The sequence below is a fragment of the Phascolarctos cinereus genome, unplaced genomic scaffold, assembly GCF_003287225.1.
Source record: "Phascolarctos cinereus isolate Bilbo 61053 unplaced genomic scaffold, phaCin_HiC Scaffold_726;HRSCAF=1367, whole genome shotgun sequence".
NCBI classification, from domain to species: Eukaryota; Metazoa; Chordata; class Mammalia; order Diprotodontia; family Phascolarctidae; genus Phascolarctos; species Phascolarctos cinereus.
Window position 1 is genome coordinate 370,408,933 of NW_027556098.1, and position 24,716 is coordinate 370,433,648.

Below are 24,716 nucleotides of genomic sequence, written 5' to 3' on the forward strand. Positions count from 1 at the left end.
AGGACCTCAGATATTTAATAAAGGGGGAGAAATAAGCAAATTTAGCATCTTTTAAAGAGGCAACCGAATTGTTTTATTTTTAAAAGCTACATAAAACTCACAGGAAGAGATTATTTAAAATCAATTCAATCATGTAACTATAGCTTGAAGGCACTATAGAATCAAGCAGCAAGCATTTATTAAGTGCCTTTTGTGTGCCAGGAATTGTGTTATGTACTGGAGATACAGATGCAAAGAAATAATGACAACAGCTGGCACTGATCTATAGGGCTTTGTGCTTTTTCCTGATTCATATCACAACCCTCCGAAGTGGGCAAATCAGAGAACATTATCCCCACTTTATCAGTGAAGATATGGAGGCTCAGAGAGGTTCAATTACTTGCTCAATGCCCCACAGCTAGCCACAGCTGAAGCTCTCTCTGCCATTCCTGGCTACCTCTAGATACAAAGTATCACATCGTTTTAAAATCTAAGAGAACTAATGTTTGTAGCTTTCTTTTCCACTTAATGTGATTGTTACAATCAGTAGTTTCAAATTGTGAGATATAAGGCCACTCTAGCAATGTTAGCATGATTGTGAATAATAAAAGCATACCTGAAATGTATTACATAAGTTTTTTAAAATCCTGAGACTTTTGCATTTAGGTTTGCATAAATTGTCACTTGTCTAAAATACATCTATTGATTTTTGGTTTACTTTTTCATTTTGTGCGCGTGTGTGCATGAATGCTCTGTGTGTGTGTGTTTACCACCAATCTTTTCACTAGAAGATTACCAACAGGGTTTCCAGAAAGAAGCCTAAATAATTGCATGAGTTTTTAAAAGAATACCAGCCATTCTAAAATTCTTATTTAAAATACTAAGGAAATAGAACTCATAATCCTACAAAGAATTGTATAACTCAGAATAAAATCTCAAATTTCCATGCACTTTAGAGTTATAAAACACTTTTCTCCTAACCCTGTAAGGTGGCTAGTGCAGGTACTTCATTCCTGTTTTGCAGATAAGAAAACTGAGGTGCAGAGTTTTAAGTGACTTGACCAGGATATACATCTAGTAAATAAATGTCTGAACCCAGGGTTCTCAATTCACAGATCTTGTGCATTTTTTCATTATACCATGCTGTCTTTTATAAAATTTAATAGAAGTTTACTGGAAATTTCCAAACAAGTTTACTCATATGTGACTTTTTTTTATTAAACTTTTTCGTTTGTTTCTTTAGTGGGGGAAAGCGCAGATTTTAGATTGTATGGGTTCACTGGTACACAGTATAAGTTACTCATGATTTTTTTTTTAAGGTAAACACCCCAGAGCATAATGTTAAATTTCAGATAATGTCTGAAATTATGTCTCTTTGCCCCCCAGATTTTTACTTTTGGGTTGAAGGTGAACCTTATGATTTATTGAAAATATAATAATTATCCTGTCTGGCCCTGAAGAACGATATACCTCCATTTTTATGGAAGGACTTCCCACTACCACCCTCCCCATGTTTTAGGCTTGAATATAACCTCCGTGCTGGAAGCAGAAGTAACTATTGCAAGGAAAGGGTGGGAAGCAACCTGCAAGCAGCACCATCTTGGCAGAACCCCTACATGCTCCCTAATCCTCAGATAGGTTTTCTTGTGTAAATTTTTGGTCCATATCTTCATATCCTTTAAGAGAACCCCTGCACTGTCCTCTTTTTGCAGTTTCTTTTGAGACATAGTGTTGCCTTTCTTAGTAGTACAGGTGACCCTAACTGGCCTTTAGTTTGCAAGAAAGATTGAACTCCTACTAGAGCATGAGGCTTTGTTGCTTTTTCTTTGATGATTGTAAAGTTGTGTGTCAGTGTGATCCAACTTCCCCACCCCAATTGTGATTTTGACCTCTCTTTCAGGTATGGTTTTGTTGAATTTGATGACCTCCGTGATGCAGACGATGCTGTGTATGAACTGAATGGCAAAGACCTCTGTGGTGAGCGCGTAATCGTTGAGCATGCCCGAGGTCCTCGTCGAGATGGCAGTTATGGTTCTGGACGCAGTAAGCATCACTATGCATTTGTATCAGTTATTTATTCAATTTTGTGGCAAGAAATTAAATTATTTGATGTTATTGTTAAATTAATATAATATTGAAGTTATTTATAAATAATTTGTAACATTTTCAAGTAAACCTGGATTTGGAAACTTAAGCATGTCTTTGCTAATGTTTCAATTTAATTTTGATTCTTATTTGGATAAATGGAATATTTTGTTAATGTTTTTTGTAACGTGATTGTTTAACATAGACTTAACAAAGACCTTGGTGTTTTAAATCAAAGACTTCTTTGAGACTAAGATGACTGCCTGTTCCATTTGCTGACCCTGGGATGCCTTTCCATGAGGCTCTTTGACCATTGTGGCCCTTGGCTGACCCAAAAAAGGAAGCCATTGTGACAACCGCAACCTATTCCCATTAGACCTGGGTGGTGAGGATCCCATGGGTTAGACACAGATGAGATTAAACTGAACTAGGTGCCTGAAAATCTCTTTTCGTATCAGATATTCACAAACCCCAAATCAGTTGTGAATACTATCAAGAAACTGGTTTTAGTGATTTGAATGCTTCTAAATTTTTATAAAATTTGCATGTAAATTTTAAGCACATTAATGAATGCATCCATATATTATTATTAAGTATATTAAAGTTAATTTTAATGTTTATGTCTATGGATGCTTTTTTTTTAAATAAAAAAATAGTTTGTAAGAGGGTGGGAGTAAGGGGAAATCTGTATGCTAATATTTTATATGAGATATCTACTAAGCCATTTTTTCCTATTCCACAACTGAAGTATTGGTATCTGCTTGAACCTCCCAAAGGTGGATATGGTTATAGAAGAAGTGGAAGAGATAAATATGGTCCTCCAACTCGTACAGAGTACAGATTGATTGTGGAAAATCTGTCCAGCCGCTGCAGTTGGCAAGATTTAAAGGTTTGAGAACCGTGAATGCTCTGTGACAGGATTGGAGGGGTGGGGATGAGCAGGAATCAGGGCTTGGGGGAGGGGGAACTGTTTCAGTTGTGCTGCGCCACCCCCCCCCCCCCCCCCCCGTGGGGGTTAACTGACTTCACAGAAGAAGCACATCGTTATGCATGGTTGTCAGCTCAGAGAATCATTGACCATCCAGTTTCAGTAAATGGAAGTCAACTAACAATAATACAGTAGGATTCACTTTGGTTGTGTGAGCCAGTTTACCATTGTCCAGATCTTTGATTTTATCATTGTAGGAAATCTCTTGGTATTAGAGTTTGAGAAAATTGCCCCGGGGCACTGAGACATTAAGTAGTTTGCTGGTGGACACACAGCTAGGATATGTCATAGGGAGGGCTTGAGCCCAAGTCTTTGTGACTCCAAGCACAGCATTCTATCTGCTTTGCTGCCTCTTGGGATTTAGCTAGAATGGATTAATAATGTTGTTGGGAAACAGTGCGCGTTTGTGATGACATTACCTCTGATAAGCTTGGTTAAGTCCATAACCCACTAAGTTTATTGGTATTACTTCAAAGCCTTTGAGATTCCTCTAATGAAAGGATATACAAGCACAAAGACTCTTAGGGTCACAACATTAATACCATCCTCACATCGATGTTCACCCTAAAAATGAGAACTCTTTGGACCTCCATTAACCCTCCACCTTCAGTAGTCTTCCAGGATGTTGTATTCAGCTCTTGTTTAGTGACAAATGAGGTGCTAGGGTATTTCTTTTCAGAGTAAGGCTACCATCTGCTTCTTAGAGTTAGCCTTTAAGCTCAGAGGGTTAGATAGTATCTTATTCCCTATTAAATGTAATATTTAGGGGCTCATTGTCTTTGCAGTTCAGTATTCATTTGGCAAATGTAGATATTTGGCCCAGCTTTTGCAAGCTGTATCTGTGTCATATTCCTGAAATGTTTGGCTAAAAGAATTTTAGAGCCTATAACCTTAATATCTAAAGCTGTGCATTGATCACATCTTACTTTTTAAACTAGAGGTAGCTTTGAGTGATTAGGAATAGGCAACAATCTGAAGTACCTAAGTAGGAGACTTTTGTTTGTTAATGGCAAGTCAGGTCCAGAGGCCACACTTCCTGACTCACAACCCAGTATGCTTGGCTGAAGGGTGTCAGTGTAGCAGACATTTATTTAGGACATCACAGGAAATGAATCTTGTCAGATTAATTGAACACATTAATGAAATCATTCCCTTATTCTTTGAATTCGAGTTTAAACTTAAGAAATAAGATATCATTAATTCATTCAACAAACACCAAGCATTTACAGAAGAAGTATGGCAAAATGGATAGAGCACTGGACATGGAGTGAGGAATGTCTGGGTTGGTATCCTTCCTCAGGCACTTATGGACTTCACTAAACCTCTCTCATTCTTAGTTTCCTCATCTGTAAAATATGTATAACAGCCCTATCTCACAAGGTTGTTGCAAACACTTTACTATTTTTATTATTGTGCTAGATGGTAGTAGAGGAATAAAAATAAATTAGGTACAGTTCTTGCCCTAAAGGAGCTCACAGTTGAGTTAGGAGATGAGACATACCCTCCTATAGAGCAGAAAGTAAGAGGCAATGAAGACACAAGAGGAGTATGAAATGCTGGGAGATAAATGAGGGAGAGAGCCCTTCCAGGAGGCCTAGTAGGGCTGGTGAGATCTTTCCATGAGTTTGGAGTGGGCAAAACTTGAAAATCAGAACCATGTTTCATCAAGAAAACCCATAATTAATGCAGTCCCCAACTTACTTCTTAACAAATTTTGCTAAGTTCCTATTAGAATATAGTCTTTTGTTGGTTCTATTATTTTTATACATTTAAAAATGTGAATTTCTCCTTTAATTTCTAGTAATAAAAATATTTTTTGAAGAGAAATCTACTTACCCTTACTTCAGTTCATTCAGCAAACATTAAGCCTTTCATTCCGTCAACAAGCATTTATTAAGCACCTACTATGTGCCAAGCACTATGCTACAAAGAATGGCCCAAAAAAAAAGTCCCTCTTCTCAAGGAGCTCACGTTCTGGGGGAGGGGGAGGAAGAGGCAAGGAAAACAGGCAAATATATACATACAAACAAGATATGCAGTATAAACTGAAAATAATCAAAAGAGGAAGGGTGCTAATTTTAAGGGGAATTGGAAAGGCCTTCTTATAGAAGTGATTTTAACTAGGACTTGGTGGAAGTCAGAGAGGCCAGTAGAAATGGGAAAGGTGAGAATTCCAGGCACGGAGGATAACCAGTGAAAATGTCCAGAGCCAGGAGAGGGGGGAGTACCTTCTTCAAGGAATGGCCAGCGTCCCTAGATCCTAGAGTATATAGAGGGGAGTAAGGTGTAAAAAGAATCTAACAGAAGGAGGGGCCCAGGTTGTAAATGGCTCTGACCCTCACTTAGGACTTTATATTTGGAGGTGATAGGATTCAGCGCTACAGTCTGTTGAATGAAGAGTGACATAGTCAGACCCGCCCTGTATTTTAGGGAGATCAATTTCATGGCTGAGAGGAAGGATGAACTAAGGTTTAGGGAAGACTGGAGGCAGAAAGATGAACTAAAAGGCTAATGCACTAGTGGAGATGAGGTGATGAGCATCCTTCCCAGAATGTCGGAGAGAAGGGGCCACACGAGAGATATCACCAAGGCAGAATCCACAGGACTTGCCAACAGATTCAGTATTGTGAGAGTGAGCATGAACAGTCAAGGATGATGCCATGGTTGTGAGCCTGGGTAACTGATGGGGCCCTTCACAGTCTTAGAGAAGGGGAGGGCTTGGGGGGAAGAGCATAAGTTCACTTTGAGACGTGTTGAGTTTCAGATGTCTACAAGATGTCCAGTGGGCAGTGGGAGATGCAAGGGGAGTGTGCAGAGATTGGGGTTGGAAAGGTAGATCCCATCAGCATAGAGACAATTGAATCCATGAAAGGGAGGTCACCAAGAGAAATACTACAGAGAGAGAAGAGAAAGGGGCCCAGGACATAGCTGGGGCAGGGAGATTTCCAATTACCATGTGCGGGACACTGACCATACAAAGATGAAAAACAGTCCCTGCTCTCAAGGAGTTTACATTCTCCTGAGTGAGACTATATGTATGTAAGCAAATAAGTAAGTAGTATATAATTGGAGAAAACAGGATAAGTTAGTCTTAATATTACCCACATTTAGCTTTATTTCAAATAGTGTTTCATTGCTGTGGTACCTTATACGTTTTCAAAACACTTCTTGTAGATGTCTCAGTTGGACCTCACAACAACACTGTAAAGAAAGCAGACTAGATGTGACTTCACTTTTATAAATGAGAATGAGAATGAAAGGATCAATGACTAGAATTTCCAGATGAATAGTGATGAAATTGCAGAAGTAAACTTGACTGTAGAGGATTGGACTGTATTCCTTCCAACTTTTAAAATTCTATAAACCATTATAATAGAATTTATTACTGTAAGATGTAGAAAGTCATTTAGTGCATTATAGTCATATTGATTTTATCTACAGGTACAATTTAAAATCTAAGCTCTTGATTCTGAGAGACTTAGCTTCAGTCCTACAGGGTTTTTTTTTTAAAAGCCTTTATTTAAAAAAAAAATAACAAACCAGTTACTACTTTCTAATGTGATAATTGCTTTCTGCATTTTAGTGTGAGGTCCCCTAATCTATCCATTCAGAACAATTTTTTTCTTCCTTTTAGGATTATATGCGGCAAGCAGGAGAAGTGACATATGCAGATGCTCACAAAGGACGCAAAAATGAAGGTGTAATTGAATTTGTATCCTATTCTGACATGAAAAGAGCTCTTGAAAAGCTGGATGGAACTGAAGTCAATGGCAGAAAAATTAGACTCGTTGAAGACAGACCTGGCTCTAGGCGGCGACGTTCCTATTCCAGAAGTCGGAGTCACTCAAGGTAACTCTTAACCTTTTTACTGTAGCTAAAGGTTTTTTGTATAAAGACCATAGACACAAAATATCCTCCCCTCTGTTGCTGTTGGATAAACCTTAGCGGTCTTTCTTCTGATTGCAAAAGAAAAAGCATTCATTAAGAATATGGTCAACCTCCCACTAAAACTTGTCATACTGAACTTATGCTCACATAGTTCAGATGTACGTGCTTATGATGTTTTAATTACAAGTAGAGAAAAGCATGTGATTGAGCGATTTTTTTTTATTAGGTTTAAGTGACATTTAGTACCCCATATGGGCCTTTCCCAGTAAGCTTAGAATTTATCAGTTATTTGCCTCCCCTGTGTACCTCAAAGAATTATGTAATTTTAGCTCAGAAAGGAACTGAGAGATCATCTCATCTAACCTAGACACATCAAAGAATCCCTTCTCTGTCATACCAAAAAAAAAAAAAAAGGTCATCTCTAGTTGGCTTAAAAATTCTCCAGTGGCAGCCCATTTTACTGTTTGAGAGCTCCAGTTGTTAAGAAGTTTTCTTTGCACCAAGCTGAACTATGAGTATTTGTAATTTCCATCTAGTTCCCTCTAGAGCACACTCTCTCTCCCTCTCTCCTCTTCCTTTCCCCTACCCCTCCTGCTTGGCCACTTCAAACTGGCTGGCTCAAAAGCACCTCAAACTCAGTCCAAAACAGAACTCATTCTTTTTCTCCAAAAAACCTACTCTTCTCAAAAACTTTCCTGTTGCTGTTGAAGGCATCACTGTCCACTGTCCAGAAGGACATTCATGCAGTTTCACAACTTCTGTCTCATCTTTAGTAACTCTTGTATTCATTCCACATGAGGGAAGGAAGCTAAGTGGATAGAGTGCTGAGCCTAGAGTTAGGAGGACCTGAATTCAAATTTGTCCTCAGACACTAGCTGTGCAACCCTGGACAGGTCACTTAACCCTCTTTGCCTCAGTTTCCTCATCTGTACAATGAGCTAGAGAAGGAAATGGCAAACCATTCCAGTATCTTTGCTAAGGAAAACCCCCTACTGGGTCACAGAGTCGAATACAACTGAACAACAAAAAACATTCATTCTGCGTAGCCAGTTCATTTGCACCTTTGATCCCATCTCCTGTCTTCTCCAGTAGAATGTCCCCACCATCCCTGTTTTCTCTTTTCTCTACAAGCTCCCCTTGTTGCCTGTATATGTGCTCATGTCTTTCCCATTGTTTAAAAAAATGGTTTGATCCTATCTTCCTCATTAATTATTGTCCTATCTCTCTCTCTTCATCTTTGAAAAAGCTGTCTTCAGTAGCTCCCTTTACTTCTCTTTCCACTTTCTTCTAAATCCCCTTCAATATGGCTTTTTCATCATTCTAGTAAAACTTCCCTCTCCAGAGTCGCTAAGGACCATTTCATGGCCAAAGTGAACACCATTTTCTCAGTCCTCGTCCTTTGTGACCTCTCTGGGACACTTGATGGATATTCTCCTGGATATTTCTTCTTGGGTTGCCTGACACCGCTGTCTTTTGATTCTCTCCTTGCCCATTAAATTTGTCCAAGTGTCCTCGCCCATGAAGTTCTTTATGAATGAATTCTCGCCATTTTCCTCAACGAGTTACCTGTCTCTCCTGGTTTTGTGTCATCTACAGACTTGTTAAAAGCGTAGTGCCGGGTGCAGATCCTTGAGTGACTTCCCTGACTGTTAATGACAACTGTATGGACTTGCAGCCAATTCTGAATCCATCTTCTCACCGTTATCTAGACCTCACCAGATTTCTCTGCCAAAATTTCTGTGAATTCTGTAGCTTCCAGCTCAGTGACTTTGTCAGAAAAGGAAATGAGATTAGTCTGAGGCAGCCCGCTCTCGCTGTTGGCGTGACGGATCTCTGCGATCGCTCCGAGCCCTTCCCTGGTGCCGAGAACGAAAGCTGATCCCGCCGGCCTCTTGTCGGCAGACTCCCTCACCTCCTCTCGCCCTTCTGACTGTGTCAAGGCTTTCTGGCCCAGCAGTGATAGCAGCACCAAGAGCAAGGGCAGCGGGGGGCTCCTTAAGAGGAGCAGAGCTGCTTGTTGGTCACCAGAGGCTCCTTCAAGCTTCCTTTTCTGTAATAAAGCTGCATTTTTTTTAAGACTTTTTGTTTTGCTTAGCTTAATGAGCTTTGGACTCCTCTAATATGGAGGCAGCGAGGTGGTGCAGTGGTTAGAGCACCGGGCCTGGAGGCAGGAAGACGTGGGTTCAGATCTAGCCTCAGATACTTACTAGCTGTGTGACCCTGGGCTAACCCCCTGCTTACCTCAGCTTCCTCCCCTGTAAAGTGGAGTCCATAATAGTGCCTGCCTCGCAGGGTTGTCGTGAGGATCAAACAAGACAGTAAATACGACACACTTGGCACTCAGTAAGTGCTGTATAAATAGTAGCTGTTGTCATTATTATTATTACCACACAATTCTGTCGTGCTTTTATTTTTGTCCTCTGTTGCCTATCCTTCCATTTTCTTTGTCTTAGATTTTTAAATTTGTTGGTGAGTTTCCTGTATCTCCTCACCTGTCTCTTTAAATCATTCCTCCTTCTCCTTCTCACAGCAGTTGTTTCTTTGTATCCTTAAAATTTCATTCTTGAGAGTGTGCCTTCGCTCCTGCGCCGACGTCCCCTGCAGAAGGCTTTGAAAGTGGCGCAGGGAGGGAGCCACGCAGAGACGCTGCTGACCGTGGGGTCAGAGGAAGGCGCCCAACTCCCGCCCATCGTTTGGGCAGGCTCGTCGGCCCTCCGTCGAGGGGGCTTTCATTGTTTCTGTCATCAGCGCTTGCTTTTTCTTTCTCAGGTCTCGCTCTCGAAGCAGACATTCTCGTAAGAGCAGAAGTCGCAGCGGCAGCAGCAAGAGCAGTCGTTCCAAGAGTCGGTCCCGATCCAGGTGTGTCTTTAGGAGCCCCTGCTCGGTCGGGTCTTGGCGGGGACTTTTCCATCCCCTCTTGGGTCAGTTTCCCATCCATCCAACCCCACTGCACATCCAGGTCAGGCTTTGGTATGGGCTGCTTTCTGCTGGGGTTCCCTGAGATTAGCCTGGCCCTGGAATGTGCCTTGAAATGCTTACGTCCTTTGATGTGTGAAATGATGACTCTCCTCTGCCGCCCATGCTTGTCCCTCTCCAGGTCTGGCTCCCGCTCCAGGAGCAAGAGCCGAAGCCGCAGCAAGAGCCGCAGTCGAGGCAAAAAAGAGAAGAGCCGGAGCCCCAGCAAGGAGGACAAGAGCCGCAGTCGCAGCCGCAGCGCAGACAAGGGTCGGAGCAAAAGCAAAGACAGACCGGAGGAGAAGATCCAGAACAACGAAGAGGACGGCAAAGCCAAGAGCCGCAGCGCCAGCCAGGACCAGAGCAAGAGTCAGAGCCGCAGCCGCAGCCGGAGCAAAGAGAGAGCAGACAAGGAGGAGAGGAGGGCCAGCGTGAGCCGCAGCCGGAGCCAGGAGACCAGTGTGGGGAAGGCCAGGAGCCGCAGCCGCAGCCGCAGCAAGGACAAGAGGAAAGGGAGGAAGAGGAGCCGGGATGAGAGCCGCAGCCGCAGCCGCAGCAAGAGCTCCAGGAGCAAGAGGCACGGCAGGCGAGAGGGCAAGGCCGGCAGTGGCAAGAAGAAGAGCAAGGAGGACCCGGAGCGCTCCCGCTCCCGCTCCAGGTCCCGCTCCCAGTCCAAGGGGAAGGAGCACCTAAAGCCCGAGGCCGGCCCAAAAGAAGGCAGAGGCGACGGGGAGGACGCGCAGGCGAGCCAGGAAACCCAGTCCAGGTCCAGATCCAATTCCAAATCCAAACCAAACATTCAGTCAGAATCTCGTTCCAGATCAAAATCGGCCTCAAAAACCAGGTCCCGGTCCAAATCTAGATCTGCCTCCAGATCACCTTCCAGGTCTCGCTCTAGATCCCGCTCGAGGTCCTAATGTGGCTGCCAGCACAGGCGGAGGGAACTCCACGAGAAGAGTCTTTTGTACATGTTGGGTAGCTGTAGCACAAGTGATTGAGGTAGACCCCATGTCAATGCTGTACATTTTTAACTCCCCCAATGGTGTGTCTGTAATTGTGAAATCTCAGTGCCCGCTCACTCTCCGTGAGGCCTCCTGGGGCCAGGCTTTTCTGCTCGAGTGAAAGATGCCCTTTTAGTACACAGCCCTCACGAGACCATCCCAAATGCCTCGCCCTACGGGCCTGGCCTCACAGATAGGGAGCTTGGTGCCAGTGGCTTGGAGGCTGGAATGATGACATAGCTAGGTGTGAAGACTTCAACCATTTCTGCCCTTGGATTGATGCCCTTTGATGTATGCCATTTAGTGAAAGTGCTAAGTCTTAAGTTTCATACTACTTTGGTTTCATATTTTTGGACTTTAACAAAGTTGTGAATAGCACAGTCAAGAAAACTGATTCCTGCAGTAATCCATAGGAAATCCACTGTAGAGTTCCATATTCTGGTATTGTGACTATACTCTTGTTTTATATTAAAAAAAAAAAAACAAAAAAGATTTTTTTTAATTTTATTTTTCCCCATCTTGCAAAGTACAGTGATCCCTGTTTCCATTAAATTTGAATAAAGACTATTTTTGCTTGACAAAATTGGATTGTGGTTAAATCGTGTTGCATTTCTACAAGACTCCCTGTGCCTCACTTTCTTGCTCAGAATACATCCAGGCTAGAAGACCTGGCCAGCTTCAGATTCAGTAGTCTCCTTTCTTGATGAAAATGACAATTTCTCAAGATTACTCCCGTGTCATCTCAATTCATTACCTATTTGTAAAGCACTTAATATGCACATGTTACTGTTCTAAGCAATGGATGGCAACGAAACATGGAAAGAGTTTGCCTACTCCTTATTCAGAGTCTGTAATCTAACCAAGGAGGTGACACATACACACATAATTTTACAAGACCAGACATACTGTGATAAGGGCAACAATAAAGGTAAAAAGAAAGATTCAAAAAGTGAAATCATTTCGGAGGTTGGGGGGTGGGATCAAAGTGATAATTCACAGATTTTTGGTACTACTAGGGCACATCTAGTACATTTTCCTATCCTTGGATACTACTGCCTTTATATTCAAAGCATTTTCATATCCATCAATCTCTGGAGAGCCTCTGTAAGGAAAAACCTCCATTGGAAGAAAGAAAACCAAATCCACAGATTTTCTCATCTGTAAAATGAGAGTTGGACTATATGATAAATAAGTTCATGTCAATTCTTAACATGATTTAAGCATGGATTTCAGCCTAAACAACTTGCCCTTGGTCATACAGCCAGTTTGTGGTAGAATTGAGGATGAAACAAAGCAAAAAGGAATCCCTAAAGTGGTATAAAAAGAACACCAGGCTTCCTGGACTCCTTATCGCCCCAAATTGTCATCACCCCAAATTCAACCAGTTAGGTTCTGCCTTGAGGGTCTTTCAAATCAACCCTTCCATTTCCATCCCCACCACCACCACCATACACAAACCATTGTTCTCCCCCTGGATTATTATAATAGTTTATGTGTACAAGGTCATTAGAACAGCTTGCAAACTGATAACTGCCTCCCCTTCCTCCTCCCAATACGCCAAGTCCATTCTGCACACAGACACACACGTGTGCTGTTTGGCCTGTCCCTGCTGCCTGCAAAACAGACTGAGTTAAATCATAGGATTTAAAGAATTCATGGACCCCAGGTTCAGAACTCAAAATCTAATGATTGTACATGTATATCTTGGGGAGAGGAGAGGGAGGAAAAAATTTGGAACTCTAAATTGTATTAAAATAAGTGTTAAAAACTCTTTACATGTAATTGAAAAAAATAAAATACTATTAAGTGGGAAGGTGGGGTCACAATCTACTTCAACACCCCCTCCCTTATTTGGTAGATGAGGAAGCAGACCCAGTGAGGTCAAATAACTTTTGCCCAGTGTCTATGCCCAATGGCCCTTTGGCTCTAAATCTCTTTCCACTGTAACACTGTGTCTCAAAATAGTTTCACATAGAAGTACATGAAGGGAAGTAATGTGAAATGAGTCTGGAAAAGAACCCAACTGCAATAAATTCCCCTCAGTTCCCTCCTCTGTTCCTCAAACATTCCCAGTATCATTACCCTCCTGTCTCCTCTAGGACCTCCCCGACAGGAATCTTCCTGGGCATCTTCAGTCTTCACCACCCATGTTCCAGCCTCTTTTTTTTTTTTGTATCAACCCTTCTGATTCAGCTATCTTCCCCCACTCCCAGCTCCTTAAAGAAGTGATGTACCAGAGTAGCCATTACAGGTTAAGGATTTTTAGGGTGCAGAATGAAATGTGTATGTATATGCACATATATGTACACATATAGTCATTTTATTTGTCAGAAGAAACTTTCTTGATCATTTCAAGGGGGCAGGGGGAGTAAATTTGTTTTTTAAAAAATAATAGAGATTTGAGAGTTCTATAGTTATGAAATGTTGCATTTACTTTCAGATAAAGTTACTCATTTTTTACTTAACTTCATTTTGTTACAAAAGACCTCAAAGTGGGAGTAAGAATGTATTTATAATATAAAAACAATAATTTTGAGAGAAAAACCTAAGTTATGTATACCTCCCTCTACTTATCAGCTACTCTCTTCAGTCCTATTAGAATCTGGCTTCCACATCACTCCTGTCACCACTTTACTGAAACTTCCCTATCTCAAGTTACCAGCTGCTTGTTCAAGAAGACCTCTCTATCCTTGACTTCACCCCAGCTGCATAGTTTTTCCCAATTTCATAGAGGCTACACTCTCCTGACTTTCCTCCTAGTTATGCTTTTAAAATACATAAATCTAATCAGCAAAATCAGATAAGCTTTTAAAATAAGAAAAGCATATGAAACCCCTAATCGTGATGCAGCACTGTCCATTTTTGCTAACAAAGAGTAGGTTGGCTCTCTGTTCCTTCCAAATCCTAAGCTCCATTACTTCTGACCCTGTTTATTTCTGTCCTGGTTGCTCATCTTCCCAACCCCTCCATATAATACCCCTCCAGCAGCTGAACTCGGCTATCTTCTCTCATCAATCTCATTCACTCCCACAGTTGCAAGTCCCCCCAACCCCATGTAGATGCTCCCCAGATGTCTATGTCCAGCCTTGGTTTCTGAGCTCCAGACCTGCCTCTACCTGCAGGACATCCATCCGAGTGCCCCCCTGGGACTCCAATCATTGAATTCATTGTTCTGGGGAATTCTCCATGAGCAAACCTGCATATCAGGGTCTGCTTTGGAGTGGGGACACTGAACATAACCAAAGCCATATAGACAGTATGTGTTCAAGGAAGGTCTTGAACCCAGGTCTTTCTTATTCCAAGGCTGGTTCTTTATCCATTGTGTCCAATTTAAGGTCATCAATTTATATCTGGAAGGAACTTCAGAGATCATCTAGTCCAACCCCTTCATTTCATAGATGAGAAAACAGAGGCCCAGAGGGAGACATCTGGGCACACCAAATCCATTGCTTTCTCCACTGCCTCTTAACGTATCGAGTACATCTTATTCATCTTGGCCCCGTGATCCTGCTTCTCTTTTTGATTTAACTGTCCGTGATCACATCGTTCACGCAGTCTCTCACGTTCAACTCTTTGGGGATATCTTTGAGGTTTGTCCCCCACCTCTCATATCCAATGACCTTGGTAATTTCTCTGTGGTCTCATCTCCTCCTCTTTGCTCTGGTAGGGGTCTTCCAATGCTACCCACCTGGACTTTTGAGATAGCTTTCCATACGAGCTTCCCGCCTCCTCTCTTCCCTTTCTGATCCTTTCTTTAAACTATTAAAATAATTTTTCTTATGAATATTCATAATCATTACTTCTCTGTTCAAAAATACTGAGTCTCTTTTGCCCATCAAGTAAAATTCCAAATCCCGTGCCTGGCATTTTGGGGCCCTCCATAGTCTCATCTTTGCAGTCTTAGAGTAGCCTCTAGAATACCAGTGTTTCAGATAAACTGAGTGACTCTGCTTCCCAAGCCACAGTCTCAAATACTCTGCACCTTTTTGTCCAGGCTGTTCCCTCTGCCTCGAATGTTCTCTCTGTTGAATTCCTGACTATTCATTAAAGCCCAACCCAAATGCCACCTCCCCCAGGAAGTCTTACATCATTCCCCCATTTGAGTAAGTCCTCAAATCTTAGATCACTTTCTTCCATAACACTAAATGCATTTATGTGATATTGTATGTCACAGCAGTATTTGTGTCTTACTCTCCCCACTGCTGCCCCTATTAGCCTCTAAACTTAAGGGCAGGGACTGTATCTTAGTCCAATTTTGTATCTCCTTAATGCCTAGCACAAGACTCAGCACACAACAGACATAAAAATATCTACTCGTCTTGTATTGCTATGAGAAGTCAGAAGAAAGAAATATTTCAGTTTGAGGAATCAGGGAAGCCTTGATGGATGAATATGATTTCAAGAGGCAGAGGCTTTGAGGGCATTCCTGGAGGGACAGGAACATAAGCACAGTACTACGTGAACAGAGCAAGTTATGTGAATACAAAATCTTTAGAGTTGGGTCCTTAAAGGCACAACAGTCAGATATGAAGAATGTAAACTCAAAATCAAGACAGGCCCTGCCCTCAAGGAGCTTACAATCTAAAATATGCCCATGTATTAGAGGAGGAAATAGACATGAACCAAGAACTAAGACCCTTAATCAGCCCAGGAAAAAGCCATCTGCTGAACCTACCACATGTGCGTATGAGAGCTGGGCCTTAAAGGATATTTCAGTCAAGAGATGACAGCGGTGAACTGCCTTTCTGCACCTTGGTGATGGCCAGCCATTGATGATGGGAGCACCCTCTGCCCTGACGAGCCCTAGAGAGCCTGACAAATTCTTACCAACTGCCAGTGGTGGACATCTGTCATGGTGGCCCCCTTTATCACTGAAAGCTTCTCTACCATGTTACTGTTCCCATGGTTAAAGAATCCAGACTCTTTTTCATTGATTCCTTTGGAAGTTGGCTGCTTTCCAGAAGTTGGAAGACACCTTAATCAGTGTGAAGTCTCTCCACTTTCCAGCACTGATTAAGTTACCTTACCTGTGGACAACTAACACCACCTATAATGGGAAGATTCATGTTAGATTCTGTCATGGTGGACCAGCAGATCTTCCCTCCTGCAGTAACCTGGAGTCAGAAGACTCCATTGAAAGTCCTTCCTTTCATCAAAAGCTTTTGAGCAGATCAGAATGACCCACTTGCCATAGCAGAATTACTTTTTGCAAATACGAGTTAAACTGGATAGTCTCTGAAATCTGTTCCAACTTGGAAATTCTCTAATTTTGTGTAAAGTATCAGCTCTGTCACTAAATACTTCTGAGATCTTGGTCAATTCTCGTCATTCTGGGCCTCAGTTTCTTCATCTATAAAGTAACGAGGTTAAACAAAGAGCTCTTAAGGTCCCTGGGATAATATTTGCAAAGTGCATAGCACAATACCTAGCACGCAGTAGGTGCTTAATAAATGCCTGTTCCCTTGTTCCCTTCCCCTTCTAAATGTATGTTCCTATGATGGGGGCAGGGGAGAATCTCAATTGTATGGGTCTTTACCCTTTGTTCATCTACACAGTGAAATCCATCATAAGCATTTATTAAGTAACTACTGTTTATTGTGCTGGGAAATGAAGTTACAAAGACAAAAATGAGAGCCTCCATGCTAAAGGTCCTTATGTTCTTTCAGGGAAAAGAACACCTATACATACAGAAATACCAAATGTACCCTAGGCAAATGTCAATTAATTTCCAGTGGCCACTAGCTGCAGGGGCAGGTCAAGATAGGCCTTATCAGTGTCAGCAATTGTACCGTGTATTAGAGAAAAGAATGGCTCCCATAAGGAGAGAGTGCACTCCATACACGGTCACAACCCACAGCCAAAAGACAGGAGATAAAGAAATCAATGTTAAAAGTGAGTGTGTAAAAAGAGCGTTCTTACAAAATCTGAGTATTTAGAGCTGCAAGGGACCTTTGACCTCAACTCCATGAAATCTTCATTTTATAGCTGTGAAAACTGAGCCTTGAAAGGTTAAATGATTTGCCCATCACACAGTAGCAGAAGCCAGGATTTGAACCCAGGCAGGGCATGTGTTAGAGCTATTTTTAAATTTTTAGTGTGAGCATTTACACATCAGAAATCAGCACAAGTTGGGGCTCGATTTCTCATTTTATTGATTATCTAGGCTTAAAGAAGCATTGCTAATGCAGATTAAGTTTAAACCCCCAACCTGGTTGTTAAATATTTTACCAGCACACCACACTATAAACTGCTCCATTTCAGCAAGAGGGAATGAAGTCATAATCAGACTAGAGGCCTAGAGACTGGAGGCTAATAATAATAATTGGCATTTATGTTGCATTTTAAGGTTCACAAAGTACTTTATATCCATTAAATCTCATCTGAGTCTCACAACACCCCTGAACCCAGGTCCTTTGAACCCAATCCAGTGCCTCTCAAAATGTCCTGCCTTTGAACTGGAAGAGTCAGTGACCCAAGGATCCCCACAGAACACAACTCTTCAGTCTTACTTTCCACCAGATCTATGTCTCCAATGCCACTGTCTTCCCTGAGCCCTTGTTCTGATTTGTGATGCAAAGGAAATGAGGGGAACTGACCTCATGGGTGGACGACCTCCATGGTCTCTTCCAGCGCTACATCTATGATGCTGCCAGACATCTTGGCCGGCATATCTAGTCACCACCTCAATATCAATAGTTTCAAAAACTTAACTCATCACCTTCACTCCTAAACCTGCCCCTGTCCCCTATTCCTGTTGAAGATATTACCATCTTCCCAGGCACCAGTGTTTTTAAAAGTTTACTCATCTTTGACTGTAGGGTGGCTAGGTGGCACAGTGGATAGAGCGCCGGGCCTGGAGTCAGGAAGACCAGAGCTCAAACATGACCTCAAAAACTTATTAGCTGGGTGACCCGGGGCAAGTCACTTAAATCTGTTTGCCTCAGTTTCCTCATCTGTAAAATGAGCTGGAGAAAGAAATGGCCAACCACTCCAGTATCTCTGCCAAGAAAATCCCAAACGGGGTCAACAAATGAAAATGACTGAACAACAAACATCTTTGACTCTTCCCTTTCTCTGACCCTGCAATATCTAATTAGTTGCTAAGTCCTGATCCAATTCTCCTCCACACTTGTCCTTTCCTCCAATCACATGGTGACCACCCTAGTTCAGGCCCCCATTAGAGTTCTTATTTTTATTTTATTTTATTTTAGGCAATTGGGCTTAAGTGACTTGCCCAGGGTCACACAGCCCCATTAGATTTCTTGTAACTGATCTCCCTTCCCCCAGTGATTCCTCCCTCCTAGAATTTCTCATTGACCTTTATCTGGACCTTCCCTTTGATTTATTACATTCTTGACTGCATCATACTGATTTATGGACAGGTCTTATCCCTACTCCCCGCCTTCCATTAGACTATAAACTCCTTGAAGGCAGGTTTCATTCATTTCAGTCATGCCTGACTCTTTATGACCCCATTTGGGGTTTTCTTGGCAAAGATACTGGAATGGTTTACCATTTCCTTCTCATTTTACAGATGAGGAGACTGAGGCAAACAGGGTTAAGTGACTTGCCCAGGGTCACCCAGCGAGGAAGTGTCTGAGGTCAAATTGGAACTCAAGTCTTCCTGACTCCAAGCCCAGTGCTCTGTGCTGTGGCACCCCCTAGTGCCCCTGTAACTAGGTACCATCTCATTTTTCATCTTTGTATTCCCAGTGCCAGGAACACAGTAGGTGCTCAATAAATATTTGTGGAATTCAATGTATGGAACATTTGCCATTCTGAAGACTTTTTTTTTTAACCATTGCTATCCACTCAAAATTAATCAGGGGCATGTTTCACCCCGGATCCATGAGGAGTAGAGAGTATAATGGCTGGCATATTGAGGGGCTGGGAGTCAGAAAACCTGATTTCTATCCTGGCTCTACCTACTGCTTCTTTGAGTGGATCATTTCCCTTTTCTGGGTCTCAATTTTCCTATTTATGACAAAGAAGATTGGATTGTTTGTTCCCTTTCTCCTCTAAACAAACATCTTAAATCTGAATCTATTTGGTTTCTGTGCATGTGTATGGGGGGAGGGGAAGGAGAGGACATCCTCTACAGTCTAGTTACAATGGCCACTTTACGTGCTGCTCCCCATACGAGACACTTCATCTCAGGACATTTTCAGAAGATGTCCCCCATGCCATACCTGTAATTTTTTCCCCTCTTCTTAGCCTCCCACCTTCAAGAGCCAGCTCAAATCCTACCTGCTGCAAGAGGCATTTCTTAGTTCTCCCTCCCCCACCGTTACCACTAGTGTCTTCTGGCTGAAATTAGCTAAATAGACAGACAGACATCTACATCTTGGATGGTGGCTCAGTGCCAGGCCTGGAGTCAGGATGACTCATGTTAGTGAGTTCAAATCTGGCCTCAGACACTTACTAGCTGTGTGACCCTGGGCAAGTCACTTCACCCTATTTGCCTCAGTTTCCTCATCTGTAAAATAATCTGGAAAATGAAATGGCAAACCACTGCAGTATCTTTGCAAAAACAAACGAACCAACCAACCCAAATGGGGTCACAAAGAGTCAGACCCAGCTGAAATGAGTGAACAGCACATACATCTCAGAGTAGTTCTGTGCACGTCTCCTCCTCCTTGACAGCAGGTACAGCGTCTTCCTTTGTATTCCCAGGGCTTAGCACAGTGCCTGGCACACATTAAACACTTCATAAGTGCTTACTGACTGACTATATGGAATCCTGTTTCCTCTCAAAGCTGGGCTTCCTCTTCTAACCTACCTTTGAGATGCCTCACCTAGACAGAGGGCAAGCCCTTGTGGGACTGAGGAAAAGTAACTGCAAAGAGGAGAGATATAATCACATGAACAAAAGCACTGCTGACCTCACACCTGCACCCCTTTCCCCCTACACACACACACACACACACACACACACACACACACACACACACACACACACAAAATCTCACCCTCCAGAAAAGCAGCAAAAAATCCTCCATGTGACCATAGCAATTTCCACTGACTCAGAGTGTGCAGAGATGGGAATCAGAGTGCATTATTTCCAGGACTACCTCCTCCTTCTTTCTTGGGCACAAGCCACAATCGGTGTCTACAAAAAAACCAGGACATGAGCCGTGATAAGCAGTGTCTGTGACTGTCTGTGCTGGAAGGTTCCTGCGCTCATCTGCCTGGGAAGGAACAGTACTAAGCCTACCAACGCCAACCTGCAGCAGAGCCTGACCAGAGTGGAGACTGTCTGTGGAGATATCTTTTTGACCTAGAACTTGAGTCTTGTACCCTGGCTGAACCGTGACCAACTTAAAGCCCCTGGCCTTGTTCTAAGCTGCCCGGCAAGCTTCTCTCTTGAGACTTTCGACCTATTAACGTCTCCCCCAGGTCAGAACTGAGAATCTGCCAGCATGCTGGACAGAGAGCTCCAGGGCTGGTGGTTGAGCTGGGCAGGTACCCCAGAAAGTCCACTAGATGGCGCAGCTGAGCTGGGTAGGATTATGGAAGCCGAAGTAACAGTCCCTCCAGACTCTTGAGTCATCCAAGCTGTGGGTGGGTGTTTTCATAGACTTGAGTGAGCTCTCTGCTGGCTCCTTTCTTTAATCCACCACAGAAGCAGCATGCCCTCCATCCGAGCTCTGCAGCCCTCCCCTTGGATTAGAATGATGCAACAGCAGAATAGAAAGGAATGTTGGAGACCCATTATTCTAACTTCCCCCTGTTTATAAAGAGGAGAAGACTGAAGGTCCATGGAGGGGAAATTACTTACCCAAGATCACACAGAAATATATGGCAGAGTTGGAACTTAAACCCAAGTGTCCTTAATTCCCAGCTCGATGCTTTTTCCTCCACTGCCTCTTCTTGACCTTTATAGACTCTAGCACCCAATTGAAGCATTTCTTAAGCAACTGACATGTGCCAGGCACCATGCTAAGTGCTAGGAAGACAGAAACAAATATCAACATAGCCCTTAAGAAGTTCACATTCTAAGGGGAGCAACAGCATGTTCAGAGGTGTAAATAAAAACATATGCCAAGTAAATACATGCAGTAATTTCAGAGTGGTAGGGAGGGTAGAGAGCAAACGATTGGAGGGATGGGAAAAGCCTTATTATGGAGGAGGTAACCCACAAGGTGAGCCTTGGTGGGGATGGGGTAGGGAGAGAAACTGCCTTGTGCAAAGATTCAGAGGCAAGAATTGGAGTAGGGAAGGTATAGCAGGTCAGTTTTACTGGAATGTAGAATGCATGACTTGGAAATAATGTGCATAACTTTGGAAAAGAGAGGTTTGCACCAGATGGTAAAGGACTTCAAATGCTCAACAGAAGCATTTGTATTTCAACCTAGAGGCAATAGGGAGCCACTGAGGTATCTTAAGGAGGAGAAGGGCATTCTATAACACCCACAAGTACTGACTGAATAATCTGCTAAATTTAATCGAATTTTATTTAGCCTCCCTGAAGCATCCTTCTGTGCAGGGGAAATCTCCACTTAAGTAACTGGGTACAGAACCATGATAGGGCAGCTAGGTGGTGCAGTGGATAGGGCAATGGGTCTGGAGTCAGGAAGACCTGAATTCAAATCCAGCTGCAGACACTTACTAGCTGTGTGACCTTAGGCAATTTACTTCACCCTGTTTGCCTCAGTTTCTTCATGAGCTGGAGAAGGAAATGGCAACCTGCTCTAGTACCTTTGCCTAGAAAACCTCAAATTTTGGATTGAAATGAGTGAACAGCAACATAGAATCATAACTAAAGATTTTTGTATGTAGGGCAAGTACTACAGACTCTGCTCTGGATGAGTGGCGTGAGGCTAACCCTCAGGAAGAAAGGCAGGATGTCACCTTGTGGGGAGAGATAGAGCACCCGGACCCCAAGCCACCAGACCAGTGCCAGGACGACTCAGCCACTACAAGCAAGGGAGGAGTCCAGCTGGCCGCCTGGCAGCCTCTCGTTTAAAAGCTGCTTATTCTTGCTGAGTCCTGACCTCAACAGTTTCTGAGTGGCTGAAGGACTGCAAGGGCTTGAGGGTCAAGCAAAACCCCAATCAGATCACTCACTCATCCTGGTTATGACCCAATAAGGCCATTCTGGCTAATAAAAATTTTGTCACTTTGTGATACTGCGCCAGAGCATACCTGGCTTTCTTTTGAATCTCCACAGCAGGTGCCCTCCTGGGCCTCTGGCTCCCTCCCACTGAACCCCCAGAGGCAGCCAGGTCCTTCCTCATTTGGCCATTCTTGACGGACAAAAGAGTCTGGGGCTGTAATGGATTTTTTTTCAGCAGAACCACTTGAAAGCACTTTCCCTTCACTGAATTTCATTCTCCACCTATACAGTGAGAAGAGTCTCTAAGGGCCCCCCCCAATATTCTGTGTTCATCTCAGCCCTGACATTCTGTGTTCTGAGGCTCTCTTCCATTTCTGACCTTCTATAGTCACTATACCTTTCTGCTCCTCAGTTTCCCCATCTGTAAAGAAAGCTCCATTGGATGATCACTACTAAATAAGGTCTCGTGGAGTCCTAACATCTTTAGGTTCTTAGGAACCTTCCAGATCTGAAATCTTATGGCCTCAGAACCCCAGTTTTCTATGTGGTATTGGTAACAACTATAAGAATGAGTTAGCAGCTCTTGGCTGTGGGTCTACAGGATGAGAGGATACTTCACCCAGCTGGGAACCCAACTGCTAAGTAAGCCAGCCAGGTACCATATCAGGTTCAATGTGAACCTGCCACAGCAAGTCTGCTGCTCTACTAACTCTGTCACAGATCAGAGGCACTAACAAATCTTGGGCTCATCTTCATCCCTATACCCACACATCTCCCCCACTACCATCCACCACCACCTTTTGGATGTTTCTGGCTCCAACATCTGCCTTCTCAGCTCTGGACAGGCTGGCAGAATTCTCTGTGTGCAGAGAAAGAGGGGGGATTTACAAATTGTACTGAATGAAAACAATCCTGAGCTTCTATCTAGCAACTAAGGACATCATATTATATTATTTGAACTAGACACATTATATTAGAGCTGGAAATAAACCTTAGAGGTCATTTAATCTAAATCTTTCATTTTATAGTTGAGGAAACTGAGACGCAGAGAGAAGTGATTGTCAGTCATCAAGTCACACAGGTAACCAGTAGCAGAACCAGGGACTGAACCCAGGTCCCTCAGCCATCAAACCCTGGACTCTTTCCATTATATTGTGATGTATCAGACCCACAGCCCTCTGTATTGGTCTGGACCCCCATAGACCTGTTATACCTTTTCAAGAATCAGTGTCTCAGGTGAGGCGGAAGAGCCCTCTTCAGCTTGACACCCCACTTATGACCCTCCCTGTGACCTAGTGATGACATCAACTAGAGCTTGAACCTTAAACTCTTGGAGCTAGTAAGATGTTAGTCTACCAACAACGCCACGTCTCCGTTTTCCAAATGCAGTCTTTCTCGGATTCGATTGGGTATTCCCCCTTACGATCCTAGGGTTCGCTCAGAAGCCCCAGAGGCTTCCTGGGTATTGAGAAAGATCATTTAACTATCCGCACCTCTTAACATTACTGTTTGCTAAAAGGAATCATGATGAACCTACCCGCGCTGCACTCCACCCCTTCCCTTTTTTGCAGGGCAAGGTTGGGGATACAGAGGGTTTTATCTATCTTTGGACAAGGCTGGTAGGTGTAGGTGCAAAACTTCACCACAAGGGGGCGCCAAGCACCCGACCTCAGAACAGCCAACAAGAGCCAGTTTCTGGGAATGCCTCCTCCCCACATAAAACAAACCTCTGAAGATCAACTCTGTTCCATCTGGTGCCCCACTCTTTCTTCCCTTTGCTCTATATGTAGAGCTTTGGCTGGATCTCTCTGTCTCTCTCTGTGTCTCTCTCCTCTCTTCCTCTCCTCTCTCTCTCCCCCCCTCCCTCCCTCTCTCTCTCTAATTGCGCTCTCTCCCTTTTCTCCTATCTCTCCTTATCTGTGTGTGCATGCTCTCTCTCTCTTTCTTCCCCTCTCTCTGTCTCTGAATCTCGCTCCCTCTCTCTGTCTCCCTCTCTTGCTGTTTCTCTCTCTTTCTCTCTCCCTGTCTTTCTCTGTCTCTCTCTCCTCTCTCTCCCTCTCTCTGTCTCCCTCTCTTGCTGTCTCTCTCTGTCTCTCTGTTGCTTTCTCTCTCTCTCTCTCTCTCTCTCTCTCTCTCTCTCTCTCTCTCTCTCTCTCTCTCTCTCTCTCTCTCCTCCCTCCCTCTCTCTCTGTCTCTCTCTTGCTGTCTCTCTCTCTCCCTTTCTCTCTCCTTCTCTCTTCCTCTCTCTCTCTGTCTCCCTCTTTTGCTGTCTCTCTCTCTCCCCCTCCCTCTCTCTGTCTCTCTTGCTTTCTCTCTCTCTCCCTTTCTCTCTCCTTCTCTCTTCCTCTCTCTCTCTCTGTCTCCCTCTTTTGCTGTCTCTCTTTCTCTCTCTCCTCTCTTCCTGTCTCTCTCCCTCCCTCTCTTGCTGTCTCTCTCTCTCTCTCTCTCTCTTTCTGTCTCTCATTCATTCATTTGACAAACATTTCTGGAGAGCTAGACAATATCCTGGGGGAGAATATGAACTTTGCTGAGACTCAGTCCCTTATTTCAAGTTATAGTTTAGTATGTTTCTTTTCCTTATAGTTCAGTCTCATGTGCCCAGGGCAAGCCCGTTGTGGTGGGCAGAGAAGTGGCCTTGGAGGCTGGAAGACCTGAGCCCATGTCCAGCCTCTGAAACATACTGACCCCTGGGCAAAGCTCTTACCCTTGCAGGGCCTTAGACAACTCTCTGAGATTAGGATTTGAAAAGAAGCAGCAGACCTGC

The 24,716-nt window shown here is 43.4% G+C and overlaps 1 protein-coding gene across 7 annotated transcripts in view; it reads left to right on the forward strand.

Moving 5' to 3' along the window:
* Window positions 1–11,479, forward strand: part of SRSF4 (serine and arginine rich splicing factor 4) — a 31,448-nt gene extending 19,969 nt beyond the window's left edge. For 6 of the 7 annotated variants that reach the window (XM_078145525.1, XM_020983341.2, XM_078145521.1 and 3 more), the window contains 5 exons: window positions 1,880–2,022; window positions 2,813–2,953; window positions 6,687–6,901; window positions 9,710–9,799; window positions 10,038–11,479. In XM_078145525.1, the coding sequence (XP_078001651.1) occupies window positions 1,978–2,022; window positions 2,813–2,953; window positions 6,687–6,901; window positions 9,710–9,799; window positions 10,038–10,812 (1,266 nt within the window). In that variant the 5' untranslated portion in view covers window positions 1,880–1,977 and the 3' untranslated portion in view covers window positions 10,813–11,479. The remainder of the gene's footprint in view (window positions 1–1,879; window positions 2,023–2,812; window positions 2,954–6,686; window positions 6,902–9,709; window positions 9,800–10,037) is intronic. The other variant, XM_020983340.2, reaches the window with a different exon arrangement.
* The last annotated feature ends 13,237 nt before the right edge of the window (window positions 11,480–24,716 follow it).